The sequence below is a fragment of the Alosa alosa genome, chromosome 5, assembly GCF_017589495.1.
Source record: "Alosa alosa isolate M-15738 ecotype Scorff River chromosome 5, AALO_Geno_1.1, whole genome shotgun sequence".
NCBI lineage: Eukaryota > Metazoa > Chordata > Actinopteri > Clupeiformes > Clupeidae > Alosa > Alosa alosa.
This window is the reverse complement of record NC_063193.1, coordinates 24,455,205-24,468,491: the sequence shown is the minus strand read 5'-3', so window position 1 is coordinate 24,468,491 and position 13,287 is coordinate 24,455,205. Positions and strand designations below refer to the sequence as shown.

At 41.9% G+C, this 13,287-nt stretch overlaps 1 protein-coding gene across 2 annotated transcripts in view; it reads left to right on the top strand.

Moving 5' to 3' along the window:
- Nucleotides 1-5,412, top strand: part of LOC125294097 — a 41,588-nt gene extending 36,176 nt beyond the window's left edge. For both annotated transcript variants that reach the window (XM_048242461.1, XM_048242459.1), the window contains 4 exons: nucleotides 27-167; nucleotides 259-423; nucleotides 556-797; nucleotides 5,076-5,412. In XM_048242461.1, coding sequence (XP_048098418.1) covers nucleotides 27-109 — 83 coding nt within the window. In that variant the 3' untranslated portion in view covers nucleotides 110-167; nucleotides 259-423; nucleotides 556-797; nucleotides 5,076-5,412. The remainder of the gene's footprint in view (nucleotides 1-26; nucleotides 168-258; nucleotides 424-555; nucleotides 798-5,075) is intronic.
- Nucleotides 5,413-13,287: the final 7,875 nt, after the last annotated feature.

The window sequence follows — 13,287 nt, the reverse complement described above, 5'->3', positions numbered from 1 at the left end:
TGTACATGTTATTTTTTCCAAATAAGAGGAGGCTGCCAGCATGCAGACTTGGAATCTGGTGGAGCTCAACAGTGGCTTGAGCGAGGCTCCATGGCACACGAGGCTCTGAAGAGCATCGTTCGAAACAAGCGGTGGCTTAATGAGGTCCACAAATACCTACACTTTAGGTAATTTACTGTAGCTAGAAAGTAATTTACTGTAGCTAGAAAGTAATTTTCAAAATCCCACAAAATGTTTCTTCTCACCCACCCCCCACAGGTCTACTGTTGATCTGGAGTCCTTCCAGAACCATATTTTAATGTACACTAGCAAGCGCACAGCATTTAGCCCTCCTGTCTTTGAGGCCAGGATGCTCCTTGCAGCAATAGACTACAATTACCACAAGGACTGCCCAGAGTTGTGCAAATCTGATGGAAGCAAACAGTAAGTCACTTGTTCATTTCTATGCTATTGTTTTGAACAATTATACCATATTACAACACCATTGGAACACTATAAAACATGGGCCTTGGAATGTAAATGTCTTCTTCCCTCACCTTTCTGTTTCTATTTCAGGTAAAGGAGGCTGTACAAAAAGAATGCTCGCAGGTATATGCTTTACACTCTGAAGGCATCCAAGACGTATGGCTACATCCCAGAACTGCAAGCTATGATCCTTCAAAAGAGATTAGCTGGTAAGGGGATGCCCAGACAGAGGACACTACGACCTGATGACCCCCGAAGGTACGGCCTACTTCCCCCTGTGCCGGCACCAACCATTGAGGAACTCCTGCACACCCAAGTCAGGAGAGGTCTTGGTAGGTTGAATGCCAATTTATTTCTTTTGCACCTTCGGCTACATGCCACACACCAAGTCATATGTCATGCATAACATATCCAAGTTTGAAATAAACTAACTTCAGTTTTTATTTTGCTCTCCTCAGTATCAGCATTCCAGACTGAAGACTAGGGCTGTCACTTTACGTTCGAAAATTGATTGCACAATCGATTGGACCAACCAACACAAGTTTCGAAAACTAAAATAGGGAATCGATTTTAACCAAATATGTTCACTATTAATTTTAAACGAATTAAACAAATGAAAAAGATAGATGTAACAAAACTCACAAACAAGCAGAAAAATAACAAAGAATTCCGAAGTGCAGTAATCATTGCGAAAGCTAAAAAGAAAATTCCCACCAATTTCACGCACCGGAAACAGCTGTTTCAATCGGCTGCTGTGCTGCTGGTGTTTTGCCAAAAAATTGAGGAAAATGCGATCAACCTGTGCGACATGAGAGAGACGAGTGATAGGCCCTAATAACTTGAGGAGTTCGATATGGAAGCACTTCGGGGTTTGGAGAAGGACAAAGCGGTATGTATACTGTGGAGAAGGACAAAGCGGTATGCAAACTGTGCAGTCGTGAGTTCTATGTAGGCAACATTTGTTTGACATTTCTAATTGTAAACGCAGCCACGTTGAAGCCTGCAGTAATGTTTTTCACCGATGTTATGGCAGTCCACTCTGCTTATTGTTTTTCGAGAATGTTGCACTCCTGTTTGTCATTGTGCACAAAACTTCACGCCATTGTGCGTCTTCAAGCGCCCCCTTTACGTTTGTCCTAATGCCTGTTAGTTGTTTGTGGATTGGCCTATATTTGGCGTTGAAAATTGAAACGTGTTTAGACATGAAAAATCGATTTTACAATCGATTCAATTAACAATTATGTCTCAAGAATCAAACAGGATTTTTTCACAAAAGTGACAGCCCTACTGAAGACCCTGACAATACAGATCAAAATGTGCCAATTTGCTGATGCAGTTTTCAGGCCCCTGGCATTTCCTTTCAGCATCTGTGGCCATTTCCCTGCAGTTCCCACAGGTGCACCGTGGAAGAGCAGCGTTAGGTGGGGTTGTGCTGTCCAATGAAGGAAGTGCATCAAAAACTAATCCAGGGTTCCGGGAGAAGACCTGAGTTGCTAGTGCTCGTAGTCTTACTTCACTCATGCCCTGAATGAGTGCCTAAGTAAACAAACCATAAAAGAAAGTTTGGCATTTACAAATGATGATCTTATTACAAGCCATAATGTTACTGCAGTCTATCAAATGTTTAGCATACTCTGGTAACACAAACCTCTTTCTGTACCCTTCGGTCATTTTGGATCATCTGCACTCTGTTCTCTTCCTCTGCATCTCTACCTCCTCTCCCTCTCCTTCCTCTGTCGCCAATTCCAGCATTATCTCCTCCTCTCGCACCTCTCTGACCTCTTCCACCTCTCTGGCCTCTGTCACCTGATGCAGGGCCTGCACACTCTCCTCTTCCACCTGGAACATCTGCACTCTCTCTTCCAGCTCCCTGGCCTCTGCCACCTGGTCCATCTCCTCCTTCTAGATTCTCTCCTCTCTGCTCTGTGTCTCCTGGACCAAGACCTGCACGATCTTCTCTTGTCCCTCTCCCTCTTCTTTTCCTTGGTCTGCGCCTCCGCTCACCTTGCCAGCTCTCATCAGAGTCACTTAGGACAGCGGGCACCTCCTAACTGAGGTCTGCATCAGGCTGAAACAAGTGAGAGCAGTACAAGTGCTAACTCCAAATAAACATTCTCTACCTTTTGAGCTATGCAGTAAGTTAGTGTTGGTTTGGAAGGACTAGGCGCAATTCCACGGTAAAATAACTTTTTGTACGTCCATAACACCAATGAAAAGCACATTGTAGCCTATGATGTGAATTATTTGGCCCACTTGGAACGTTTTGTACTTGTTTTTAATGCAGCCAAAAATAGTAGAATGTCACGTAATCTTTCACATTACATATTTTAGCGTTATGGACTTGTACATTTCATTGCCATGGAATGACCCTCGACTTTTGAATGCTATATTCTACCATGCTTGTAGGTATAGGCTAAAAGCCCCATGCTTCCATACATATAGACAAGATTTTCCATGGTCGCCCGTGCTAAATGCGTTCATGAAAAGCTTTATATCACACCACTAGCTAGAAGCTAAGTCATTTTAGCAGTGTATGAAAACAATCTATGTTCCGACTGAAATGTGGTATTACAGTACATCTTTACGATTATATTTGGCTAATCGTCATTAGTCATTTTTTGCAATACATAATTACTTTGCAAAACATCTCTCATGAAGCATAAACATAATTAACAGGGAAAAAACGTACTGTGACGAGTCCTGTCACTTGCCATTTGAAGCTCCTTAAGCTTACGTTCCTGCTAGATCCTGCAGCCTAGCCAGTGTTGCCAACTATTTCGAATAAAAAGTAGCTAAAGCCAGCTCCAAAAGTCGCTAAATGTCGCTAGATGACGTCACGCTAATTTGCGATCATCGCCGTCAGCACCCCAAAAAAAAAAACAACAACATTAATGGCCCTTCAATTCCCTTTTACTCCTATTTGCTTTTCTCCTACTCATATAGGCAGCTTTAAGAGCGTAGTTTAAATATATTTGATTTAATATACTTGTATATTTATTGATAGGCTACACTTTACTTTCTGTAGCCTATCTAGACTACACTAGCATCAGGTGGCTGAAAAGCAGTCATTTCCAACCTATTCACTGCTGCATCTGCTTTGCACTGCTTGAAGTCTGATTATAATGTGACCATAGGGTAGCCTACACGCAATGTACCCTTGAGGCAATGGCTATATTTTGGATATATTTAGGCTACATAATATAGGCTTAAACGTCACTCGGACAGAGCGGTAGAATTTTTTTTTTACTCAGCCGACAGTCCTGCATCAACTTGCATTGACAACATTGAAGCTAGGCCTACATAGCCTAAACGAATGCTATAGGTTTTTCTAACATTCACTGCTTTGCTTGTGAATTAAGTTGTAGGCTAGCCTACTTCCTTTGTTCAATTGTTGAACGATGCTGGCAAGCGTGTCCCTGTTTCCCTGTCATCATGTCATTGCTCTCGTCTCGTTGACTCTCTTGTAATTTCAGCCGAAGTTGCTGCACCTTCCAATGACCGTTGTCTGAGCTTAGATCTATAGAACATCTACTAACTGTTAATAAAATGGGCTGATACTATATAGGTCAGTCATTCCTTTTATAATCATGGGGCAACGCTTTGGGCAAATTCGCGATGTAATTCACAATGAAACAGGCATGAGAGGGGAGATTTTCTGACGTTTCAACAACGAAACAGAGTTTGGCATCTTTGCGATAAGATTTTTCTCACGCTTTAAGCTGCTGCTGCAGTCAGCCTCGGCAAACCGAAGGATAACGCATAGAGAAAACAAAAGTCGCCAGACACACGAAAAAGTCACCAGATTTGTTGTCAGTCGCTAGATATACTTTTCAGTCGCCAGAGACGGCCAAAAGTCGCTAAATCTAGCGACAAAGTCGCTAAATTGGCAACACTAAGCCTAGCTGGCAACCTCGACTCGGGGGGAGGGGGAGGGGATACACCGCTCTAGAGTCATTTGAAAGTGATTGCAGTACCAGTTTTGGCCACAATCCTCCATACGGTTCCTTTAAAATACAGGGGTCATAAGTATTGGCACCCCTATGTTAAATTCCCAAAGAGGCAGGCAAATTTTTATTTTTAAAGGTCAGTTATTTCATGGGTCCAGGATACTATGCATCTGATGGAACTATGGAACTGATGAAGTTCCCTTGGCCTTTAGAATTAAAATAGTCCCACATCATCACATACCCTTCACTATACCAAGAGATAGGCATGGTTTTATTTCAATTAGCCTATTAGGGTTTGATTTGCATGGAGCTCAATGAGCATAAAAATAAAACCAGGAGGCTGGAGGTTAAATTAATGGTATCCTTTATGAAATATTGGAGGCAAATTTAAACTAGCCTACATTCAGCTGACCCGTGTTTGTGTAACCTGGAACGGTTGGACATTCCCAGTAGATGAGAAAGATGAGAAATCATCTGCAAAGGTTACATCATAAAACAAATACATTTTTATGAAACAAAATTTATTTGCTTGACCATGTTCTGTCTTTTTGGCACTGGAATAGTAACCTGACTCTCGCCAGATGAATTTCCGCCTAGTGTCACGGACCTGCCGGGCTCCTCCTCATTGTTGCTTTTTTCCCCTGTCTTACGTCTCCTCTACAGGTGGGCCAAGCACAGGTGTGGCACAGGTGTAGCGCGACGTGTGTGATTACTTCCTGGATCGTGGGCTTTAAGATCTCGTCAGACCTGGTTGTGGAGGCCGCCGCTTATCCTCCTCTCCCGCACCATTTTGGCTATTTGTTTCTTTACGCACGACACCTCAATTCTCATATCGCATACACTTTTATTTCCCAACCTATCATTTATACTGACTTTACTTAACCTACGTTGTTAATCCTTTAACTTAAATAAATACATATTTTTATACGGCAAAATCCGCGTGGTCTTCCCTCTCTGGTTACATAGCCTAGTAGGCAGGATGTAACACTAGCTCCGCCTAGCTCCACTCACATCCATCTGGGATCGCTTCCATTGAGAGTGATTTCGGCACCAGATTTTATGGTAGAGCCAATCAGGACGCAGGGCGGGAGTTTCATAGATGTGACGTATCCAAATCATATGCATGGATTTTTGATAAGGCCCAGCCTTCTGAAACACCTCTCCAATGGATTGATCCCAGATGGATGAGTGGAGCTAGTCTGAACGAAATTCATCTGGTGAGAGTCAGGTTACTGGAATAGCCCATTGACTCAGATGTGACGTGATCAGGCAAGAGGTTTGGAACAAAAACAACAATGCTGCTTTGCGATTGTTGGACTTTTATTTTGACAAGTTGTCATCGTTCTGTCTTCCACATTCATGAAAGGTTTGGTATGAGTGTTGAGTCATGAATGCTTTATGGGCAGTTTATGACAGCTGCTATGAATGTGTTATGAACTCACCCGTCAAGTAAAGGGTTACTAAATTTTGTACTGATGTGGTTTTCCGCAGAAAAGGGTCAAGCTGTATGCAAATTGTAAACCCTGGATAAATAATGAGACTTGAAGGTTAATAAGGTAAAAGAGAGCTAGGGGGGACAAAGGGTCATCGAAAATGGTCCATAAAGAACTTAGAAAGGAAATTAATAAATATAGGTGTAAATGTGAAGTAGAAAACCGAAAAAAGTAGAAAAAAAGAGAATGACATGAAGGTGTGGGAAGGTATGAAGCTAATGAGTGGATATGTAGGCAAAGGCAAGGCTGAAAGGCACCAACTAAACATCTCTATGGAATAAACAAATTAGTTAAATAGCTTTTACAATAGATTTGATAAAATTGACTTTTCTAATGAAAGAATTAGTCTTAGAGAGCAGTTAACCAGCACCCCAGAAGGAGAATATACTCTACAAACTAATGAGCATGAGGTGTATAATATGTTTAGAAAGTTGAAAGCCACCAAAGCCAGTAGCTTCTCTACTTTGTTTAATTATTGTTTTTCTGCTAATGTTTTGCCTGATTTATGGAAGGAATCCTGTATCATACCGCTATAAAAAGAAAGCAGTGGAGTGTATGAATGACCTAAGACCGGTGCCCTCACCTCGGTCGTCATGAAAGTGTGTAAAAAAATAGTTTTAAATAACTTAAAGCCACATGTGGAGAAATATCTTGATCCCTACCAGTTTTGCACACCAGAAAGGAAGGGGGGCAGAAGATGCTATTGTTTTTAAACTGGACCGTATGTACCTGGACACTAGTGGGCGTTACAGCAAAATGTTATAGTTCAGCTTTTAATACTATTCAACCACATATCATGGTTGAAAAGCTCATAAACATGAAGGTACGAAGGGTTTTCAGTTTATTTATTTTAATTTTTTTAGAGAACAGAACCCAATCTGTCAAGTAGAACTCAAGCATAAAGTCAGGAAAAATCACCACAAATACAGGTTCTCCCCAAGGCACAGTTCTATCACCTTTCTTATTTGCTATATTTACACAGCAGATTACTGCCCACAACACTCAAGTTGCCAAGAAGTGAAATTTGCAGACGATACCCCATAGGTCTAATTGAAGACAACGATAATAGCCGCTATAGAAAAGAGATAAAAGCCTTTGTTGAATATTGTGGCAGTCACTTTCTGGAGCTCAATGTCAAGATGGAAATGGAAATTAAAGGGGCAACTGTAGAAAGAGCGAACACATATACCAGAGTGTTGTTTTTAATGATAAGCTGACATGGACTGATCATATTTCATCACTGCTGGATGAAATATTGCAGTCTTTTAAAGGGACACCAGGCAACGTTTTCGTGTTAATTAATCATCTTCGTAAGTCAGTATATGGTTAAATGACTCATTACGGGGCGAATGAAGGCTCTCTCACCCGCCCCTACTGCCTGTAGAAAGAATATCCCACTTGCAAGTTCGGTGTATCCTACCCGCCGACCGAAGCAGGATCAGTTTACAGCACAGAGGCAGGCTAACGAAACGCTAGAGATTGTTGCAAACGTGTGTATAATGGCAGAGCCGGCGAAGAAGCAGCGAAAACCCTTGACGGAAGACGCAAAGAAAAGGAAAAGAGCTTCAGACCGAGCGAGGGGGAGTTTCGTAGAGAAAAAGCATCAGGCTTGCCTGGTGTCCCTTTAATGTTAATTCTGATATGTCTTGTTATATGTAGTGTGTGGAGTTACTGTTGTGGGGTGGGGTGGAAATGCAGGGTCTACTGAGAAGAATAGGATTGATAAACTGAACAAAAGGGCAGGAAAAATACTGTAGCTGGACGATTACAATTGATAGCGTATACTATGACCGCCTGGAGAAAATTGCAGGACTCTTGTCACCCTCTCCATGCTTGTTTGGATAACAAGGGTATGAAGCGCAGTGGTTGGTTAAGACCACCGGTGACACGCACTAAGCGGTATGCTCTCTCTTTTATACCACAAGCGGTTAGGCAGCACAATAAGCACTTTAAACGTACATTTGTAGAGCTTTTCTAGTTGTATATGTGTGTATTTAATGTTAACTTATTATCTTGTAGGGTTATTATTATCTTGTTTATTTATTTTATTATTATTTTTGTTTAATGTGAGCATGACGGTGGGCGTAAGCACTGTAATTTCCATTCTTATGGATGAAATAAATTTGACTTGACTTGACTTTTTTTTTTTTTTCACATTTTGCTAAATTAACACCTGGGTCGCATCTGTTTTGTAACAACAGTAGCTCTTCTGTGCGGAGGAGTGAATTGCACCTGTTTAAGAGGTCAAGAGCTGTGTGCCTCTGTGAAAGGGCTCTGTGAGAGGCCAATTTTTCAGCTCTGGACCTACGAGAGGACCCTAAACATCTAAACATAAATGCATGAACTGAATTTATGGTGGAGATACGCTAGATATAGACCCTTTCATCAATAAAAACAAAAACAATGCTTGAATGTTCTATTTGGGCCCCAATCTACTTCCTCTACATTAAGATAACATATGGAATGTTAAAAACGGAAGTCTTGTGGGGCCAACTATGATGCTGATAATGGAACTCTCTTGAAAGGGTCTATAAGGCGAAAGCTGTGAACAAGACCAGCTGCTATGTGTGTTCCCCCACATGCCACACTCGACCCAAGGCAACCCCCTCCGAATCCAAGATGTGAGTGATGGTAAGAAGCGCTGTTTGATAGCACTGGCCATTCATCCTGGATACAATCGGAATTACTGGAACGCAAGCTTTGACTCCCAACCTCTGAAAAGTGTAGGACAGGGATGCTCGGCCGACATAAATGTGTTGGCCTGGTCCCCTGGAGACCGTGTGCAACTTGTAACGGAATTGGTGTTTCCCCTTGGACAGCGATTCAACACCCGTGTGGTGGCTAATGGCACTACACAATTAGGACAGCTCAAGTCAGATCAATGCAACTACACTGGGTCATTTTGCATGACCAGTGATGGTGGACTCAGAAGTGACATGATCAGCTCACATGCAGTGCCCCTCCCTTGGAATAATTCAACTCAGTAACTGTAGCAGAGTAGTCCCTGGGAGCAATGGGACTCTTCTTTTGAAGGATCTTGGCTTTGTGTAGCCAAAGATTGTTAAGGCGGAGCAAGATACTTTGTCGTAGTTAATGTCTATGGGCGCGAAATGGGGATTGAATCCTGTCTGCATAAAGAGGCGTGTCAATGACGTACGTTGCAACCGGCCAACAGCAGCGGCATAAATAACCCGCGCACACATGATATAAAGTCGATTTTCTCCAGACTGGAATGCTCAAAAATGCTAAAAATGTACCTGACATGTTCAGAAGGGTTTGAGGATCATGAAAACGTGCCCGAAATTCACATTCCTACCTCTATAGAACCAAGCATATGTGGTAAAATTCTGAGCTATGCCCATAGACTTCAATGGAGCAGTCGCTGCCTTTGCTTTGCATAAAAGGGGATTATGACCCCCCCTTGTGCGATCTGGGTTCCCGGAAGTGGCTCCTGATGAAATATCTTGCTCCGCCTTAACAATCTTTGGTATAGCCTGGTTGTTACCATCCTACATACCATCCTGTACGTACTAGGGAGGGAAAGTAATCTCATCGCCATCTAGTGGTTGCGTTCCTAGAGTTTAGCGGAGGGGATGGGATTTTTTTTTAGAAAAAATATATCTCGGTGCACATTGGGATCTTAATTTAATGCCTTCCATATGTTAGGCACTGGGGTCACCTCTATTGCTTCAAGTGGTCATACCTTATTTTAGGATCAGTTGAATTGTTTTGAGTTTTTTTGTCGTAACATGGTGATAACAAACTACAGTTGCATGTGACGTCACAGGTTTGGGGCTTTTAATCTCTAACTGATCAATACAGCAATTTCCTTAACTGGCTTACATATTTTTGTAATAACGGAAGGTGATGTAAACCGCGTGGTGATAACCTTTATGTCTGGATAACTGGTGTTGTGCTTCTACTCACATGAAGAGCTGGCAGTAAGTGTTAAGTGGCAATGCTAACCAGGCTAATAAACAAACCATGCTACCGTGAGTAAGGTCGAAGGGTAAAGTCAACGCGCTTTTTTTTTGTAGTTCGTTTATGAAACAAAAGGAGCAATTTCGATTTTTTTTTTAAATAAGGCAAAATATGGTCTGATATTTTCACAGTTAGAAGATTATTACTGTATAGACAGTGAAAAATATTTTTGGTGGATAAGATCGCTGATTTGGCTTCACAGTATTTAAAAAAAAAATAGGTCTATGGGACTTAACATTGGAGCTGCTCTTTGATAGGAACGCAACCACTTGGGGCGCTGGTTTTCACTTTCCCTCCCTCTTCCGCCCTAAATTTGATTTAGGTCTCGCACGTAGTCTGGCCCAACCCACATTATACGGCTCATGTGTAGCCGAGCCATTCAGCGAACAGTTGAGTGATGACGCGGAACTTGCCTGCCGAGTTGCTTGTAGTCCAGCAAAGCTTGTAGTTCAACAGCATAACAACAATGGCGACGGAGAAAGAGACGCTAGAAGCTAGGGGTGTAAAGATTAACTGATACGTATCGGTATCTGTTTTTAACGTGTAAGATACGGCTACATCGATACGTGAAGCCCCGTATCGGAATAAAACTGAAATGAACCGGTCGTTATATCGATTTACTTGTTACGAATCGGTTCACAACCTTTTCTGCTCGCTCAAACTCTTATTTACGTTCCAAGCAGCGCGTTCATCCCACGTCCGGTTTTGAAACTATACTTGGCACGGAATTGTGGGTAATGCAGTTCGTTTTTGGCTACATTCATTGCCCAAAGTTGTCAAATGACCTCATTACCCATACATCTACTGCAACTTAAGCACGTGACAACTCGCACTCGGTCGTTTGTTTTACAGTTTTTACTCTTTTGTTTTTCAAAATCCAGCGCGAAATTAAACACTAAACAGCAACGATACGTGTAGAGCAGGGGTCCCCAACCTTTTATGTACCATGGACCGGTTTGATCCCCATTTTTTTTTTCACGGACCGGTGGGGGTTGGGGTGCATGCATGCATTAGGCTACTTGAAAAGAACTAGCTCCAGTAATGTATGAACAGTGAAGGTAACGAACTCTTAAAAATGTGAAAAACGTGAACTTGAAGAAGTGAAAATTGAACAATATGAACTATGAAAATTGAACAACTTGAAGCTACATCTATCATGTGTTAACATGCTTAACAAAATATGGTAACATGGAAACTAAACGTGCATTACGAATATAATCAGTGGGAGCACTTGTTTCCCTGCAACAAGAAGGTTCCATCTGGGGGTGATGGAAGACAGTGACACCCTCAGTGTGTTTGAAATGTCCAGTCGATTGCGCAATTTGGTCTTATTTGCAGTCATTGCCGAAAACCTGGCCTCGCATAGATACGTGGTGGGAAATTCTCGGGATATTCTGCTTTGGTTTTCATCCAAAAACCCGCCAGAGAGGTTTCCTCATAGCCTACACACTCTTAAGACCACCGTCATTTGCAATTTCGATCAACTGCTCTTCCTCCTGCGCTGACAAGTTAGGACTATTCGGGATATTGACAAATGGGTTGCGGACCCACCCACTCATTGGTTTGCCGTGGATCTTTGGAGAATGGGAAGTAACGCTCAAACTCATTTGAAAGCGCAACAAGTTGATCGCGCACCAGCTGCGAGAGAAAGGGCCCTGCCTCAGTCTCTCCCAAAACCCCCACTACTGTTTGGAACATATCAAATACACCCCGATCCACTCGTACCCACAAATCAAGCTTCGCATGCAGCGACTTTATCTGCCAGTTTAAAGACAGTCGTCATTCTCCCCTGCAGTGACAGGTTGAGGTCATTAAGCAACCCGAATGTCACACAGGTAAGCGAGTTTTGACACCCAGCCCTCATCACTAAAATATGCAGCTAACGGTGACTTTTTTTCTGTAAGAAATCTCTGCAGCGGCTCTCGCAACTCAAACACTCTGGCCAGTGACCTGCAACTAACCAACTTGGATAGCGTACCACGGTGACCCATTCACCCTCTCTAACAACTGTGCCTCAATATCCTCTGACATATCATCAATTCGCCTATGGACAGTGCTTGCAGAAAGCGGTACCTGAGTTATTTTTTTTAGCTGCAGCCTCCCCAAGGAGTTCATTGCACATGCCTTTACCAACAGGCAGAACTCTTCCCCAATAGTAAAGGGCTTCTTAGATTTAGCAATCCGACTAGCCACTATGAGGCTTTTAGCGCAGCCACGTTCACCGATGTGGTTTTACGCTATAGTTTTTTGTCCTTCTTGCTCGCGTTTCTTACGCTCAAAGAACTCAAGGGGGTTGTCTTTAAGTGTAGGATGATTGGACTCTAGATGTCGAACCACTTTGATGGTTTAATTGCTTCGTTTGACAACTATCGCCAAATACCACACATGAAGGACTTGGTGCATGCCAGTCACCGGTCTCTGCGAAACCATATTTATATGACTCGTCATATTTAATATGTTCATATTTAATATGACTCGTCATATTTCGTATTGAATGACCCTCTTTTTTCTTTGAGGATTCTGGCTCACCATCGTCAGTGGGTATTATTGCGAATGTGACATTATTGCGAATTAAATTGAGTTTATTTAGTTTGCATGCATTTTTTTTAAACTCTTAGGCTACGTCCCTGTTAGGAATGTCCCTACGGCCCGGTGGTTGAGGACCGCTGCTAGAGTATATCCTTACGTTTGATGAAGGGATTCCTTAATGTTAAATAATAATTTGGCCCTTGCTAAAACGATGCACAAATTATTAGCCAATTATTTAGTTCATATTCACTCAGACTTGTGGCATTATAAGTTTCTGCATTAGGTCTACCGTTGGAACAAAATAAACCCAGAGAGTTCATTGATATGGCCTATTTTATTCTTGTAGGCTATATGAGAAAAGGCCAAGAGTGTCTTAAGCACTGTTTTATTTTATTTCGGCATTGTCTAACCTCAACAAGGCTACAGCTCCATGAAAACAATCAGATATAACCATAAAATCTATAAAGTCTATAACAAAAATGTTGTATTTGGCTGCTGTGTTTGACTGAAATGTAGACTATTCTTTTTTCATTTCAATACAGTATATGAAGCAAACTTCAGTTTAGATAATCATATTCACACATTTTTTTTGCCTAATTGACAACCATGACCATGATAACTAATAATATAAAATTAATGTGCACCTTGAGCAAATGATAAAAAATCTTTCAGAATGCTTTTCATTCTTGAACTGCATCGAATTGCATCGCATTGATTCGTACTGAATCGTTTTTTATGAACATGTATCTTTTCTTGTATCGAATTGTGCCCATGTATCTAGATGCGAATCGTATCGTCTTTTACATGAGAGATTCACACCCCTACTAGAAGCTATCCGCAAAGTTGTCTCAACTCTCGAGGGCATCACGCAA